This window comes from Python bivittatus, unplaced genomic scaffold (assembly GCF_059951505.1).
Source record: "Python bivittatus isolate LINGU-HERP-01145 unplaced genomic scaffold, Pbiv_v1 ctg000330_np1212, whole genome shotgun sequence".
NCBI classification, from domain to species: Eukaryota; Metazoa; Chordata; class Lepidosauria; order Squamata; family Pythonidae; genus Python; species Python bivittatus.
The window spans coordinates 10,264,989-10,283,569 of NW_028277058.1; the positions used below are offsets into that span (position 1 = coordinate 10,264,989).

The 18,581-nt window shown below is 35.2% G+C and overlaps 2 protein-coding genes across 2 annotated transcripts in view; one reads left to right on the forward strand and one right to left on the reverse strand.

Moving 5' to 3' along the window:
• LOC103056601 (uncharacterized) overlaps positions 1-13,462 on the forward strand; it is a 74,224-nt gene extending 60,762 nt beyond the window's left edge. Inside the window, 2 exon segments of the mRNA XM_088141692.1 lie at positions 10,555-10,600; positions 11,775-13,462. Coding sequence (XP_087997818.1) covers positions 10,555-10,600; positions 11,775-11,923 — 195 coding nt within the window. The 3' untranslated portion in view covers positions 11,924-13,462.
• Positions 13,463-13,603: 141 nt separating this feature from the next.
• LSM8 (LSM8 homolog, U6 small nuclear RNA associated) lies at positions 13,604-18,382 on the reverse strand. Its single transcript, XM_007422919.3, has 4 exons — positions 18,274-18,382; positions 17,001-17,041; positions 16,354-16,481; positions 13,604-13,833 (listed from the first exon to the last, which is right to left on the reverse strand). Exons 1-4 carry the CDS (start codon positions 18,302-18,304, stop codon positions 13,743-13,745), a joined length of 291 nt encoding a protein of 96 aa, XP_007422981.1. The 5' UTR covers positions 18,305-18,382; the 3' UTR covers positions 13,604-13,742.
• Between the last annotated feature and the right edge of the window lie 199 nt (positions 18,383-18,581).

The following is an 18,581-nucleotide window of genomic DNA, read 5'->3' on the forward strand; positions in this document are numbered from 1 at the left end:
TCAAAGCAGACATGCTGATTTTGTTAGTCCATTGCTACCTGATGTTGTTTGCTTCTGTTAATGTGACTGCTGAATAAATTACCCTTCCTTGCTCTACCTCTCCCCCCCCCACCCCCCATACACATACAGACACTACAAACACACTTAACCAAACTTCATTTCAAAGTTGGGAGCTTTCTGGAGCAGATTGGACAGATGCATTGAAATTGATATATGTTTGAATGATGTTGCCTGTTAGTCAAGGTTTTAGAAATACTAAAGACCAAATGAAGCAATTCCTGACTAAGTGGTTGTTCTTGTAGACTTATAGTTTCAATGTGATGCCTTGTTTTAAGTTTCAAAAGAATTCATTACATGATTTTGCTTCTTCCTTGTCTTGTATTCTTTTTCTTTCTATACATTGATTGTCCCATGCCTTCTATTCAATTTACCTTAGAAAGAAATTATTAACATTTTATAAATTGGGAACATACCTGCTTAATAATCATTTGAAAATGAAAACTTGAGAAAGATAGATGTATTAGTACCGTAAAAAAGCTGCTTACTTTAAATCATGACTTCAACGTGATGTTCAGTAAATTATGTGGCTATAAAGTACAATTTCTTTGTCTTAAGTCATAGCATAGTTACTACCTTGATAAATGTTTGTAACCTTGCTACTGACATTTAAATTATACTAATCTGTGCCTTAAGAATGAATCTTTTTGCCACAGAATATAATTTAAAACAAAAAACAGAAGAGATAATAATACAGCTTTTAACATTTTATTATATTGTGGAAGGTTTTTTATTGTATTTTATTATGTTCTAAGCCACTGTGAGCCTAGAAGATTTAGCAGCATACAAATTTAAGAAGGAAGGAAGGGAGGGAGGAAAGCACATATATTATAGATATAATATAGCTTGGAATAATTCAGGGAAAGATATTTGAAGATCACATAAACTCAGTTTCCATGTGTGGGCCATCTAAATTTGATATCTGGTCAATGCCTTGATCACAATTATATGCACATTTCCAACTTCTCTTAATTATCTTCCTGTGTCCTTAGTACATGGCTCAATATGCTCTTATTAGAAATTGTTATTATTAGATTTTACTGTGAAATGTTTTCTAGTCTCAGTTTGTAATTTTGTTTTTCCTTCCCTACTCCTAAGCTAAGTTTGCTATTTAAAGGAGGCTGATACAGTAATATGACAGAAATTATTAAAAGATATACCTTCTTTTTCATTGAAGGTTCAGTTCTGCCTCATTCATTAACATTGGCTACTTGTATCATTATTCTATATTATTGGGTTCAGTACCGTCAAATGTATGTTGAGATCCCCAGTAGTACTTAATATCTTCTCTTCAAGAAGAGAGAGAAGATGAAGGGCAAAAACAAAAAGAAAAGAATTATTCTTTAAAACCATGAGCAATAGCATGTAAATTTGGTTTTTCTGTTTATTTTGTATAAAGATTTTTTCTTTATTTTAGCTCTATAATGAATTTGCATAAATCTGCTAAATGTGAAAGTAGACATTATCAGTTTTAATAATGAATAGTGCTACAAAACAGAGCAGTACTGCACGGGTTGGATTCAAATTTGGGTGTGTGATACTAGATTGGTACGAGCAGACTTTTCTGCTCCCTCTTAAAGCATCCTGTTCAGCTCCCTTCCCACAAAATGCAACATAGAGCGTCAAGGGACTTTAAATAAAATGGAGTGTTGTTTGGGCATCCCACTCCCCTTTCCCTGCTCATCAGGTAGGGACACTTTCTGCTCTTCAGTCCACTGTGCAGCATTTTCAACAGGCTGAAGATAGTCATGCAGTAGGTTCAGTCTGGTGTGGGTAGAAAGGAAGTATCAGGAATAATTGATATTACTGTCTAGAGAAAGTTAAAATGTCACCTATCCAGTAAAACAGTCACCATAAACATTAAAGTTGTATTAATCCTTTGGCAGTTGTGCATATGAGTTCTATCTTTGCACAAATAAATATGCTGGCATTTTCTAGAGTTAGACAATGGGAGTAGGCCCTTAATTCTTGTCTATAAGTAGACAGAACCAAATGATTGCATTCAAATTAAGGCTTTTTAATTCATGCTTTCTTGGTGAAATGAAGACAAATAGAACACAATTCCACTTATATTACTTCAGTAAGATGGCTTTTGTATCCTTCAGTGATGGACCTTTCTCTTCTCAGAGGCTGCCCTGACTGAAAAAACTATACAGTGCTATCTAAGCATGTACTGCAATAATTTTTTCCTAGGTGTTTAGTGGTCACCAACCCAATAATGATACAATGAAATCTTCATTTGGTAAAGGTAGGTTATTGCGGCAGATAGCCAAGCAAGTGCTTATTTCTGGTAATTCTACCAAGTGAAGCTCGTAATTAATTACCTTATGGAAAGCATTTTTCTTCTATCTTTTAACTTGGAACAAGCTTCAAACACATTAACCACCTAGTTAGAGCTAGTCACCTAAATCTTCAACCTCTAAAATCTGGACAGGAAGACATTGAGATGAGTGTATAGTGTAGACTCTTCTGCGCTCAGAGGAAGGAGTGGAATATCCAACTGTCCTTTCTAAAGTTCTAGACCTTTTCAACATGATCTATGCAGGTTCTGAACTCATTTGACCACTTGACAGTGTTCATTGCAGGTAAGCATTCTGTCTTAAAAGCAGGGTACTCCAAATGAGCCAAACAGTAATGCAGGTATATAAGGAAAAAAGTGAAAACAGTAATGCAAAAGAAGTAGATGATGGGAAGAATACTTGCTTTTAGGATAGACAAAATAGATAAGCTTTTTACTTTGTTTTAAAGAAACCGATAAAGAGAGTCAGAGAAAGTAAAGAAAAACTAGACATGAGTGAGGAAGAAACTGGAAGTGGAAGGAGGCAGAATGAGAATAAGGCATGTAAAGAGGGAGAGAAAAAGCAAGTAGGTTAGTAATTTTTAAATTTCATTATGTATGTATTTAAAAAGGGATTTAAATTCATGTTTGCTGAGTTCACCTTATTACCAAACTGCAGTTTCGGCAGGAGGAAATTCTTAAAAATACTGTGATAGTTTAGTGTAAAGTTGCCCAAGTTTGTGCCAGTAAAGTGGCTTGAGATTCAATGTATTCAGACTTATCTATAAACTAACACAATAACAATTCTCAAATTATAAACGGATCTATTAATCAGGAAGATTATGTTCAGTAGTTGAATACAATTTTTTGCCTCTAATACCAGATACATTCACATAACCTTGCTTTAACTTACCGAGTTAGGCTATATGTGAGCCTTTCTCATACACATATGCAGTATTCTTTTCTCTTTAGGTTAAGAGATACTTATATCAAAACATCTATAGCCATAGTTTTCTATTTTATCCAATCTGGAATGTCAAACCAATTTCAAACCATGGTTTTTAGGTTTAAAGAAAATAGGAAAAATACAGACTTTTATTTTCGTAATTTTATATGTGTTTATAGATAGAATAATTTCCCTGTGAATTTTGGCGAGATTTCCAGTCTGCCTTGTCTAAATGTCTGCCATACTTATGCAGAGGGAAGCATTTTTCTCTGTTCTGTTCTGAGCTTTATTTATATTGTTAACAGTTTTGCTTTCATTGTAATTAATGGGACAGTTTATACCAGCTTCAAAGGTAGTATACATTTCCTTCTCCATTGTGCTCCACGCCTATTACAAATCAAGGTGTTGGTATTGACCATTAAAGCCCTAAATGGCTATTTGAGGCTCTTTCCTAGTATGAACCTGCCCGGTTGTTTGTATTAGCAGGATCTTTTACCCTTTGGAAGATCCCCATATGGCTAGCAGCTTGCCTATTGTGCTAACTTCATAATATACAAGGAAACATTTATTTGCAAAGGTGAATTGTAATGAAAAATTTAGCAAAATATTAGTTTGCTGCAACAGAAATATTTAATTTCTGAATTTTTATTTTTTTACATATTTACTCATGATACTGCCCAGTCACACAGTACAGCATGAATTATGTATTTTTCACCATTTGTACAAGGGAAATGGTATTAATGTCAAATTTTCACATAGTGTATGTGGGTATATAATAGTGATGTTAAAAGCATTTTGATTCAGAGTGTAAATACTTCATTTCAGATTCAAAATACTCCTTTGTCAAGTTCAAACCAGACTTTCAAAATATGAGACAGATTATTCAGAACATTTTGCAAGAGGGTTTTTTTTTAATTATTATTTCAAAATAGTTTGAATCTGAAGGTTGTATACATCACCTGCGTGTGTGTTTACAAAATCAACCCTCAATTGATAACCATATGCTACTGAATAGAAGCTACAGTCAGGACCAGAAATACTGGAACAAGGATAACTGTTTTGGTATTTGGCCTCTGTACACCACCACATTGAAGCTGAAAGGAAACACACCCAGATGGGGGCAAAGTCAGGACTTTCAGCTGTAATTCAAGGGGGTGTGTGTATGCCACTGGCTGTACTTCCTAAATGGTTAGTGCCCCACTTTTGTCAAACCCCTTGAATATTCCTGACTGTACTTCAGGATTAATTTTATTTAGTACCTGCTTTAATTAAATTTTATTTAGTACCTGTTTAATAATGTGACAGTTGACAACAATTGTCAAAACAAAGTCTGCTCTAGATTGGTTGAATATTAATTAAATAGAATATAATAAAATAGATTATTAAGCTGTTTTTGTGGTAGATTTGAAGCCCAAATATCAGTGTTTTTTCTGCATTGTACTAGAACTTTTGAATTGTATCAGATGATCAGTTTGGATGTATTTTATGTAGAGGTTTAGTTTTCAAACCTTTCCAGTGTGAAGTCCGCTCACACTGGAATAATATTGTGCTCTTGCCTGGAGAAGCTGTCTATATTTGGGATGCCAGGCATAGTCTGGCAAGATTTGCAGTTGAGTAAAGTGAAAAAACAAAGTACTAAATGTGTACTGAAAAAGATCCCAGTGAGTGGTGTATGGCAGAATTACATCACCTATAGGGATATATGGGTCTCCCATTGTATGATATAAAAATAATTTATTACTATAATGTAGTCTGGTAACCTATATAATTTGAAGAATAAAATTAAAGTAGCCAAAGAAAAAATACACGTGTGGAAGCTAAAAGCACAACAAAAATAATTCAGAAGTTAATATACATTTAACATTAATAAACAAATATACTTTATTAATGTTTAATATTTGTGGGGAAGGAGAATTATATTTTAAATTTAGTGACCTCTAAAAATGACCAGAGACCATGTTAACATAACTCAAACATGGTAGAGGAGTTTTCTTCAGTCTCTCTCTTTAATTTGTTAAAAACGTGGTTTTGTGCCGGAGCCCAGGGCATGTGACAGAACCCATCTCTTGGCTGTGTGGCTAATTGGTTGGATGATGCCTGGCTGCTATGTGTTTTATCTTTTTATTTTTTAATCTATTTTATTGTAAGCCACCTAGAGTCACATATGTGAGATGCGTGGCTATATAAATCAATAAATAAATATTACAGAATATGCCTGAAATTTACATACATTACAGCTTTCTGACATATACTTCACAATATTGGTGGGAAACAGTTACATATTTTTAATATAATGTAATTTAATATAATATATTAATATAATATTAATATAAATGGACTCTTAAACTAAGCTTCTTATCATATAGTTATTCTCCACCACTCCCTTTAGATAACAAATCAAATAAAAATCCATATTATGGTCATTGATCAGCATAATGCAACATATCCTATGAAATTTATGATCATTCCAGTGTAAACAGTCTAGCTAAAGGTCAGAATTATGGGCACAAATGTAAGAACTCTTTGTAAGACTCACCTCAGGTAACAACAAATTGGACAGAGATTTAGGAAAATAAACTGCAATTTTGATTTCTACTTCTCATGACAGTTCCGCAAAATACTATACAGAAATCAAAGAGCCTTACTGAATGGGGATGGGCTGTAATATAAGGGGTCATAAAATTTACACAACAGATGTCTTTGTCTATTTATTCAGCCAGTTTGATATTTTCACACAGGTGAAGAAGCTGTTATGGGAGGAGAAGCAAGGAATTCTTCCTCCACCACCCAGTTGTATGCAGCTACAATAAATCTGGATCCAGTTCATAAACTCAAGGAAAAATCATAAAAAGACTGGCTTAGGTGGCTCTTCAAAAGAGCAGGATTTCTTTCTGCACAAATCAGTGTACCTGTAAACTAAGTACATTGATGTGTACAAAGACTTTAAATTGATTGGTAAATATTTTAATAGTTGTATACTAAATTAAGTATTACAGTCATTTGCATTTTTCATTTACATTTACAAACGATCCTTCAGGATTATATACTAAATTGTATTTTCCAGCTTCCTGGAAGGTTTCATTTCCTGATATATCCATAACATTTTTGTCAGAATGCAGATCTTAATAAATAATGAAAAACTACCATAAACATTACATAAACATTAAAATAATGCAAACTATATATTTTATATCAAGATATTTCTTTTTATACTATTTAGATAATAATTTCAAGAATCCTTAAAGTTTTGTTTCTTTTCTCTTTCTGCAACTCTACAACCTTCTATCAACTTTTAGCAAAATTATTGCTGAGCTGTTGCCATTTGAAAGATAATAAAATATTCAGGCAAAGAGTTTAGAGTTCTTTATGAAGTTTATTGTTGCCTATTTCTATGTAGAAATTCTAGCTAGAATCTAGAGGAAGTTAGCTATGTTTTAGTGTCACTGAAGTTTGAAATAGTTAACAATAATCTTGACTAACATGACTTAATTGATTTTATTAGGACCAGTATGAGTAATTTCTTCTGAAGTCAGCTTTCTAGGTAGAGCAGACAGATACTATGTATGTTTATTTAGAAATAAGTCACATTGAATTCTCTTGGACCTAATTAAGTGTGCATGATTGGATCCTCCAGAGTAGCTTACCATTTCTTTTCACATAGTAGATAACATTTCTCTTTTCTGATGCTCTTTGTAGATTAGTCGCTTTCATTTCTGTCATCAAAAACTCTACACTTATGGCTTGTTCTTTACTTCTTCAGCTCCTTGATCAAAAGTCTAATTCTCCCTTCTCTTCTCTGCAACCAGATACTTAACAAGGTGTGTAGTCAGTATTGCTTAATACCATGTGATTTCTTGTACTGAGCTATTATGTCTGATTTGTGTCTGATTAGTTAAACACTGTGCATTATACTGTAAATAATGTAATTAAGTAAATAATGTAATGAAAACTACAGACATGAGTAAAATAATTATAAATAAGCTATTTATGTTGTATGTATTTAACTGCTAGGCATTATTGAAAACTACAATCATTTTAGTAATTCAGTATGGTTCATATTTAGGATTCTCTTTGTTCATAGTATCACAATAATCTAAATTGCAAATCAGTCTGATTTGGAAATGGCTGTTTTAAGTAGAAGTCTGTAGAACTATGTTCAGGATTAGATATCATGGCTAGTTTCCTATGCAAATTTGCCAGAACTAAACACATTATAGTACAACCTGTTGTAGAAATAACCAAGACATCTTCAACCTTCATGGACTTTCAGCTGTTTCCATAATTCAATTTTCTCATACTCAAGAATTTCAGAGCAATTCTTTTATTTTAATCACAAGCATCTACAGGGGACAGCAGTTATACTTTGTTTATTCCCCATGTACCACAGACAATAATTTTCCCCAGATTTCCAACTTTACAAATTTATTTTCATTTCAGGTAAGAGTTTTAAAAAATCTAGTGGAAAGTGATGACTCACTTAAAAAAATCAGAATTCTAGAAAGGATTTTAATGGAGATGTAACAGCACTGTTAGTGTGTCTGTTATGCTTCTTCTATTATCTTTTCCCCTCCCCGGTTCTCATAGAAATAAATTTAAAGGTTCATAAAGATTTTTATTTGACTTTATAAATATTTCAGAGTCACATATAAATAAGTTGGGCAGCATCTAAATTTTTATTATTATTATTATTATTATTATTATTATTATTTTGTAAAGTTTCTCTATATTATAGATATATTTCAGGAGTTAAGGGCAGGCAAGACTGAGCAGTTCAATTTATTAAGGACTGAAGCAGTTTTGTACGTAGCATTAAGTCAGACTGCAAATTTTGGTTTCTTTTTCTTTCTCGACAGGCTTTCTCTCTTTCATTCCCATAATCTAGCTGCTCAGAAGCAACCTTTTTGTCATGCATTGTAATCATAAATAACTTTTTCAAGAGTATATTAATCTTTAGTATGTGTTCCCCTAGAGACCAGAATTAGATTGCAGTCTGAGCCTAAGAACTATTGTAAATTGGAAAAAAAACAGGGAAAGTATTTATTAGAATTACATACTGTCTTTCAGTGTGATTAACAATTATTAATAATAAAATAAAAATAGCAAAACCTAGCACCTAACTAATTAAAACCGATCATATAGACAAAGCAGCTTAAATATAGAATACATAGATTTGTGCCTTTGAATCAATGATGGCTCCTGGACTGGTCCCTGAAATTTTTTTGGCAAGGTTTTCAGAAGTGGTTTGCCACTGCCTCCTTCCTAGGGCTGAGAGAGAAAGACTGGTCCAAGGTCAGTCAGCTGGCTCTGTGCCTAAGGCAGGACTAGAACTCGTGGTCACTAACCTGATGTGTTAACCACTACACCAAACTGGCTCTCTAAATATAGAATACTTGCCTAAATAAAAATATATTTGTCTACTGGCAGAAATATAATAAAAGGCAAGATAGCAGGGAATTCAAAAACCTGGGAGAACTCTTGAGAAGGTGTGTTCTCACATTAAACCAAATATGCTTGTAATGATGCTAAGACAGAAGTGTTTTTAATAGTTTGGATAGATTCAAATGCAGAAGAATGTAGCATTTCACTTCGCTTTGTCTCACCATGTGTAAGACTTTATAGGTCATAATCAGTATTCTTATTTATTAGATAGAGTACATTATAGTAAGACCACATGGGATATGACTAATGTATGTTTCATCATGACCTGCTCAGACATCTTCAGAATGATGTAGTTTGTACACTAATCTTAGCTGTGCAAGTGCACTCTTGGTTTTTAAGATTCTGTGGGTAATCTTGGACCCAAGTTGTGAGTCTGTCTTCAAACTGAGTAACAACATCCAATATATCAAGTTCCTCTTAGTTAATCTGCCTCTCTCATCTAGATTAAGCTGCAGTTTCTTTACCTTCATTTAACCCATTACAGGCCTTGTTCACTGACAATATGGTGCTGGTACTATGAGATGTGGTGCTGCCTACCAGCACGGCTGGCTTCAAAAAAGGGTTGGACCAATTCATGGAAGTCATGGGGGATCAATGGCTATTAGCCTTGATGGCAGTACTGCCTCTGAAGACCATCTGCTGGGAGACTAGTGGGCTTCCTTGCACAGCTGGTTCGCCACTGTGAGAACAAACTGTTGGACTAGATGGGCCATGGACCAATCCAGCAGGGCGTTGCTTATATTCTCATAACTACTTGAACAATTTCCCTAGTTTTCAGCCACCAGTAGAAAGATATTGTACTGGACTCAGATTGATTCATTAAGAAACAATATATTAGGCCTGGAATTCCAACTTCCTTTGAAAATCTGGTGCTCAGGTTGTTTAGTCACCAGATAGGCCAGAAATACTAGTTACTATTCAGATGGTTTCAATATAGTTTTATTAAATGTGCAATCAGGCACAAAGTCTGCAGCTCCTTAAAGTACAGTACTTTATGCACAAAGTACTTTATTTTGCACAATTTTCAATTAAAATAATGCACATGTCATATTATATCAGCTGATGGAAGAGTAGCTAATCAGCATAGTGAAAATAACCCTAAGGTGAACTTCAAACCCTTTTTTTCACTTCCATGGCAAGTACTGCCTCCACAGGCTCTTCTGTTACTCCTTGCAGGATATTTGCCAGTGTTTCTAAGCTGAGTGAAATCATTCTGGATTTCCCTCATCCTGAGAAATCATGTGAAATGATCAGTGTGTGAAAAAGTGTTGCCAGAAACTAAGAAAGTCTTCTGTAGATTGCTTTACTGTCTGTCTTTTTCGGAATGTATCCTGATATATAACCCTAAATAGCAAAGCATACATACAAACGAGAAAAATACATGGGTGTATTTTTATAGCGCATATTGTACATAAAAATTGCAATCACAATCAGTGTTGAAGCTCCACCTGTAAAAAATATACAGTCTTGCATAGTTAATATTTTTAAATTGCCTGTTTGCATTAGTCCTTAGTTATCTATGATTTTGTGTGTGTGTGTGTGTGTGTGTGTACACACACAATTTGTAGTTTAGTCTTCAAAACATTTTGATTTTGCATTTTAAGCTACCTACAAAGTGTATCTTTAATTGGATATTATTATGCCATCAGTGCTAAGTCATAAGATGCTAGTAAAGTTTTGGTCAATACTAGTTGAAAGCTGGGATATTAAAGAAAAAAAAAGTAAGAGACGAACCCATATGAAATTTGCTAAAATATCTCATAACTGATAGTTATGTTTATATTTTTGTTTTATATTTAGTAATGTTTCAACCATAATCTAAATATAATTTCAGATGCAGATCGAATTAGAAAAAAGTATCACAAAAGAACTGGACCAAGGTAAGTAGCAAACTACATGCTGGCAATTTAAAACTCATCCTGCTGTTTTGCTTTGTTTTTTTACAGAAAATGATACTAATACTGCCATTTCGAGACACTGCACCATAGCAGTTGCATGTTTTAGAACCTAAATGTTCTAAAACACAGTAAACACTTTAGCAATTTTTTTTAATGAACATAATATAAAACCCATTATTATCTGTTGACAAATAATTAGACTAATCTACCCCATAGGATTATTGTCTAATGTATAATATACAAAGTAATATAAGTAAGAAGCAGTCTGTATATTTAATAGTTTTAGATATATTTGAGCATAAAAAAATATGACCAATTGCTTTATAGAGCTGCAAAAATACTTCACTCAAAAACACTCAGAACTAGCTATCCAACAGATAAAAGGTTAATTTTAGCTCCATTGAGATTAATAAAATCTAAGTGAGCTGTAATTTATTCTGTTGATTTTAGACACAATAGCATGCTAATTTACCATGGATGAATTACTTTAATAAAGTAATCCATACAAACTCAGTTTTGGGATGGAATTTGAACCTAAGTTACAAGTTGTTTACGCACATATCCACTTTGTTTCATATTGGAAAGATTGTCTAAATCAATCTATATACATGTTTCATTTTGGATTAGTCAAATGAAATTATTCACTAACTAGAAACATTAATAAAGATAAAATTAAACTAAAAATTGGAAAATGATAATTTAACATTTCTCCCAAGGAAGCACATAATTTTCAGTGCTTTCATCAAATAACCAATAATGCCAATTTTTGGACCACAGAAAATTTCTCCATTAAAAGCATTCCAGAAAGCCTACATTACTGAGTTTATTGCAGTTTGTAACCTCACTGATTTCTACTATATATAGTTTCAAAGCATTCCCTTTTACTTTTCCAGTATGATTTATTCCATATAGGTAACATTGGTAATTTGGGGTAAAACTGTTGTCCCTATTTCTGTAACGTGCACAGTGTTTGCACAGGTGTATACTGTAACTAGAAAGTTCTCATAACAGCTTTATTCTTCCATAGCAAAATAAGCACTTTTAAAAATAGTTTTTGTAATGTCCTAGCTAAATGGGCATTCTGATACCATTGTGTTTGTTATCAGATATTTTATTATGAAACCTCTAAAAAGCATGTGTTATTCTTGTTTTTCAGCTAAAGCTGAACTTGATGCTGGATCTGTTAGAGTCTCCCCTGTAGGATCAGTTGATGGATCTTCAAAAAACCCAAATAAAGACCAAGATCAAGTTTCCAAGGCGACACAGCAGTATCTAGATGTTTTAAAGAAAAACTATATGATTTGAATAAACTCTGCAAACTTGTAGATGTGACTTTGTTGCATAACTTTTCAAGAGGACACATATCAGGCACAGTGCACTTGTATTTGGAGAAATACTTCATAGTCCTGTAGTCCCCCTTACCTTTATAATACGTCCTCCCCTGCCATATTTTTTCTTTAGCAAATTCATACTAGCCTGTGTCTTACAGAACTGCCTGTTACCCTTTCAAGTTTGGTAGGTGTGTGTAAATTATAACCAAAGCCTTTCCTGAAGTATTTACATACATCTGCTGCTTGTAGTCTTTTAATTAATTTTCACATCAGGTACTCTGCTTTTCTGGTAGTTATTTTATGCCTTCAATTACATTTGATAAACATGGTAATTTCTACTTCTGTTATTAATCACTTTTGCATAGGTACAGCATTAAGCATTCCATACTGATAATATGCCATGCCAGCAGTAGTGCCAAGAGACTTCCGATTTGTATTTTGAAGTAGTGCCGAAAATGCACTGAAGATTTAATTGGTTATCACAGAAGAACTAGCAGCATTTTATATATCCTGAATTAGTGATTATCATCTACCTCCAGGTTGTTGTTTCTTTGTTTTGTTTTTTTTAGTTTTTCAGGGGTGGTGCTGCAAGATAGATATCTGTGTCATTTAGATAGAAAATGCTCAGTGATATAGTTTGTCCAATTTCTGGAGATTCTATTAATTTTGAAAGTAAGAAAGAAGCTTCCATAAAAACCACAATTTTAAACGTCTCCCTTCATTAGAAGAATGATAGCACACCTACTTGTGTTATAACATGGTGAAGGCCAATGTGGACTTTAGAAATCATTATATTCAGCATGCCATCCTAAGAATTTGGAACAAATATAAATCCAGAATATGTCCCAAGCTACCTCTGTGGTTATCTCCACAAGAAGCTCATCACAGAAAAGAGATAACGGGTAATTAAAATCGGATAAGATATAAGGATTTGTTGGAATATCACCAAGGGGATATTAGATTGAAAACTAGAGAAGATCTGACCTCACAAGGCTTCAAGTGCGATTGGTTTCTATATATACAACTATCAGAAAGATTAAAGTTGATAAGAAATTATATGAATTTGAAAGGGACAAAACTATATTTGAAACTGAATTATGTTTAAATGATGACCATCTCATAACTAAAATGTGTAAATTATTGTTAACATTGGAAACAGGAACTAGTAAAGGACTGAATGATAAAATGGACAAAAAAATTCCAATATAACATCCAAGTTGAACAATGGGAAAATATGTGGTCAAAGGGTCTTAAATTTACAGTATGTTATAATCTTAAAGAAAATTTCTATAAGATGATGTATAGATGGTATATGACACCAGATAAACTCTCCAAAATGTATAAAGGAATATCGAACACCTGCTAGAAATGTAAAAGACAAGAAGAAACCTTTTACCACCTTTGGTGGTCCTGTAAAAAATAAATTAAAAATATTTTTCATTATTTATGCAGTGTATGTAATGTGACTATTTAATAAAAATTTAAAATCATTGCTGTTTCTGAACGTTTTTCCCAGCAAAATGTCCCTTAGACATTTAGAATTTTCATTTTCCTATGTTCTAAGCTATAACACTTTCTTCTAGATAATAGCATTTTAAAGTTATTTTTTCCCATTGTAATGTTTGGGGTTCTAAAATACTTGATGAGTCAATAATAAAATGTATATTTTAATGTACATAAAGCTGTAACAGTTAAAAAATAAGAAATATAAATGATCTAAATTACATAAACTTTAAAAAGGAGCCATGCCATTGTATAAATAATTCTGTACAGCAGTCCTTGTCTTTTCTCTTTCAATGTACAACTGAGTTCAAAGGTTCTGCTCGAATATTTCCCAAGTCAAGGGCTGAATCTGTTTCTTCATCTATTTCTCCAATTACAGCTCTGAAAAGGAAATTGTGACTGCTCTAGTTAAATATATATTTTAAATCAAACACTGATAGAAACTGCATGCCATTCTATTGCAAAAATAGTTATTTCTACTTAATATTCTTTTAACACTTCACAGCAAACTGAACATTTTTAATGAACAGCATTAATGAAATTCTAAAAAAGTATGAATGAAAAGTATTAGTGAAATTCTAAAAAAGGAGGATATAATATCTGTATTTCTGAAGGTGTGGAATACACTGAAGTACTTATCACATTAAAAAAAACCCTTAGAAACAACAGCTTGCACCAACAAACATACAGAAAAACATTCTGTGCAAAATATGACTTAAAAAGAAGCTAACAAAGTGGGCAATTGTTCTTCTCCTTTAAATTGCAATCATATACAGTACTGTGTAAAAGTTTTAGGCAGGTGTGAAAAAATGCTGTGAAGTAAGTGCTTTCAAAAATGTATATTGTAATTGTTTATCAATTTACCAAATGCAAAATGAGCAAACAGAAGAGAAATCCAAATCAAATCAATATTTGGTGCGACTGCCCTTTGCCTTCAAAACATCATCAATCCTAGGTACACTTGCACACAGATCTTGAAGGAACTCGGCAGGTAGGTTGTTCCAAACATCTTGGAGAGCTAACCACAGATCTCCTGTGGATGTAGGCCGCTCAGATCCTTCTGTCCCAGACAGACTCGATGATGTTGAGATCAGGGCTCTGTGGGGGGCAAACCATCACTTCCAGGACTCCTTGTTCTTTACGCTGAAGATAGTTCTTAATGACATTGGCTGTATGTTTGGGGTTGTTGTCCTGCTGCAGAATAAATTTGGGGCCAATCACACGCCTCCCTGATGGTATGGCATGATGGATAAGTATCTGCCTGTATTTCTCAGCATTGAGGACATTGATCCTGACCGAATCGCCAACTCCATTTGCAGAAATGCAGCCCCAAACTTGCAAGGAACCTCCACCATGCTTCATTGTTGCCTGCAGACACTCATTATTGTACCGCTCTCCAGCCCTTTGGCGAACAAACTGCCTCCTGCTACAGCCAAATCTTTCAAATTTGGATTCATCAGTCCAGAGCACCTGCTGCCATTTTTCTGCACCCATGTTCCTATGTTTTCATGCATAGTTGAGTCGCTTAGCCTTGTTTCCACATCAGAGGTATGGCTTTTTGGCCGCAATTCTTCCATGAAGACCACTTCTGGCCAGACTTCTCCGGACAGTAGATGGAGGTACCTGGGTCCCCCTGGTTTCCGCCAGTTCTGTGCTGATGGCACTGCTGGACATCTGTCGGTGTCGAAGGGAAGTAAGCATGATGTGTCTTTCATCTGCTGCATTAAGTTTCCTTAGCCAACCACTGCATGTACAGTCCTCAACGTTGCCCATTTCTTTGTGCTTCTTCAAAAGAGCTTGAATAGCACATCTTGAAACCCCAGTCTGCTTTGAAATTTTTGCCTGGGAGAGCCCTTGCTGATGCAGTATAACTACCTTGTGTCTTGTTGCTGTGCTCAGTCTTGCCATGGTGTATGACCTGTGACATGAAACTGTCTTCCACAACCTCACTTTAGCAGCAGAGTTTGGCTGTTCCTCACCCAGTTTTAAGCCTCCTACACAGCTGTTTCTCTTTCAGTTAATGCCTATGTTTCAACCTACATATGAAATTGATTATCATTAGCACCTGCTTGGTATAATTGGTTAATCATACACCTGACTCTAATCCTACAAGATCCCTGACTTTGTGCAAGTGAACAAGTGTAAGAATTGATGCTGGTTTGAAGCCAAAGGGTAGTCACACCAAATATTGATTTGATTTAGATTTCTGTTCGCTCACTTTGCATTTTGTAAATTGATAAACATAAACAATTACAATATATATTTTTGAAAGCATTTTCACACCTGCCCAAAACCTTTGCACAGTACTGTACATGTACACAAAAGTATGTTCTAGAAAACATATAGAAGATTGAGAGGGAATATCAAACTCTGATATGACCTGGCTGCTTAAGAGAAAAAGCCTGATTGTGTTAGGCAAGAGGTGGTCTTAATGAACAAAAGAATAGAGAAAACACATGGGTGGGATTATAAAAGGAATTCTATCCAAATATTAGTATGTAGCTGGAAGGGACAAAGGAAAGTGAATTTTCACCAATGAGTAGTAGCATGAAAAGCCTTAGAGCAGGTGGTATACAGAGGTGACACCCTTGGGGAGGTGCAGACAGAGTCCAGGTGAGGTATAAAGAACTTTTTAGTCACATTGCAATAAAGCCACCTTTCCCAAAGTTTCATTGTACTGTATTGCTTTCATCGTTCATTTGTGTTCATTTTGGTGTTGAGATTTTTAGGGGAGGTATATACATTAAGATTACACTAAAGGGAGGCATGATGGCAAAAAGTTTAGGAACCCCTGCCTTAGAGGGATACCAATAATCTTGTTTCCAGATAGGCTCTCAAATGACAGGTAGTCTCATACCTTAACTGCAGTGGGATATCTATCTTCAAAATGGAAAAACTTACACATTATCTCCTCTTACAATGTATAATCCTAATACTACTTGTTCCACTCCTTGTGAAGAACTGAATACCCTTTCATGGCTCTCATCCAAAATCAAGTTGATTGTCTGATCAAAGCCCTTGAGAGTTCCCTAAAAATAGATACATAAATTAATGCAATGTACCAAATTCTCAAATTTTCACTCTTAAACATATTTGTTACATTTGTTAATTCTTTATTTCTCAGCCTTAAAAAATATGAACAGCAATCCATATTTAGATGGATTACAATAAATTATATATCAGCACTAATGCATGGGATTTGATAATTATACCCAGATCTGGGCTTTTGTTCCCTTCCTCCCTTCCTCCCTTCCGCCCACCAGCAAGTTTTGTGCACCAATCAATTACATCCACTTATTTCAGCTCATACATTCCAACCAAATCGGTTAGGGTTTTCGATTAATGGTTGACAGTTAACTCTGCAAATTTAGATACCCATGCTGTAATCACAACAAGGGCATCACACCAATTGATTATCTCCACAATGGGCAAAAAGTTCCTGAACATGAGATTTTAACACTAGTGGTAGGCAAAAAAGGCACAAGAGCCCACTTCTGATCTAAGTCAAACGTTTTAGAAAAGAACAAGAGTTTAAGAGGAAATCTTACCACAATCATTCGACCATCTGAAGTAATCACAGCAACGGTACCTGAAACTCTTATTAAAGAATAATCTTAAAGTACAATGTGTGTGTTTTGTGGGTATATATATACACACACATATACATGCATATAGATATATACACATACACACACACACACACACACACAAAGGAGAAGCTTAATCTTGCTAATGCCCTTTAAGAAACTTGACCTCCCCCATTCAAAACCAATGCTCTGGCAGTTTTAATGCCACCTTTTCCTGGTACAGAAATTTGACATTTGTGCATGTATGTAGCATATATATATATGTATCTGTCTAGATTAGATTATATCTACTGCTTCAAAGTGGCAATATCTAATCTACCTTGACTCAGATCAGCTCTAGTTAGCACTTAGATCATTTAGGCCAGTGTTTCTCAACCTTGGCAACTTTCAGATGAGTGGACTTCAACTCCCAGCATTCCCCAGCCAGCATGGGGAAGTTGCCAAGGTTGAGAAACACTGATTTAGGCATTCCAAGGTGATAAACAAGTCTACTGTTGTTTTTAAAAATCCTAGAAGGCAGCAACAAAAATCGCTTCAAAAACTAACAATTCAACCACCAGGGATTGAGATTCATTTGAGTGCATGTTTCCGCACATTGGTGAATCGAAAAGGTGTTGGATAAACCCTCCCCACCAATATTAGGGAGGGTTTAACCTTAATTTAAGTAACTCGCATTTGTGGCAAGCTCGACTAACCCTACCCATTTACTTCGCAATTCCTTATTCAACCGAAATTTCCTCATCCAGCAAACAGGGCTCGCAACAGGAAACCACCACTTGAAAAGACTGCAGGGAAATCCTTTCTTCCCCACTACCTGCTGCAATGAGAACCTAATTCCTTTTGCACTTTTCCCCCAGCTGCAGCCAGCTGGCTAGGGGATGATGGGGTCTGTACCCCCAGCCCCACTGCAGATGAGCAATGTAGTACCACTTTCAAGAAAGCCTGGAGTCTGATGCACTGCCCAGGGTGTCGCTTTCATCCTACAGGCAAAGCCCGCCCCCTCCCGCACGAAATCGAATCATCCAAGCGGAACCGACTTTGAAAAAAATGAATAGCAGGGCTTGCAGCCAATTGCAAGCCGCCGAACATCCCTCGCGCGCGCAGCACAAGGGCGAAGACTGACAAAATGCGAAATTAGACCGGAGCCCCTGAATGCCTTAATTTCCAACCCATTCCCGCTTCCCCACTTTAGCACTCGCGTACTGTCGCCGCATTCCTGGCAACGGAAGGATACGGTTGATGTAGTTTTCCAGCGCGGAAGTCATAGCGACGGTCCCTGTTGTAATCCTACGGTCGGTCGCCCAGGGTAAGGTATCGCGAGACTTCCGGACCTTAAGCGAGAAATTAAGTCCTCTCACGTGGCATCCGGGCATGAGTTTTGGTCAGTGCTCACGCGCAACACCAAGTTCCGCGGCGCATGCGTCGGACATGTTCTTAAGATGTAGACTAGTTGTAGACTAGCCATATCTTCTCTGCAAAAGGGATGTTCAGGTTCCAATTTCCTTAAGTGAAATTACGATTCCCCGTACAAAAGAATGGCTC

What these genes read in the sequence shown, in the direction of transcription:
- LSM8 (XM_007422919.3), bottom strand. Translation starts at nt 18,304, where the DNA reads ATGACTTCCGCGCTGGAAAACTACATCAACC. An exon ending in GCTGGAAAACTACATCAACC is followed by an intron (nt 17,042 to 18,273) that starts GTATCCTTCCGT and finishes TAAGAGTTTCAG; the next exon opens with GTACCGTTGCTGTGATTACT. An exon ending in CAGATGGTCGAATGATTGTG is followed by an intron (nt 16,482 to 17,000) that starts GTAAGATTTCCT and finishes ATCTATTTTTAG; the next exon opens with GGAACTCTCAAGGGCTTTGA.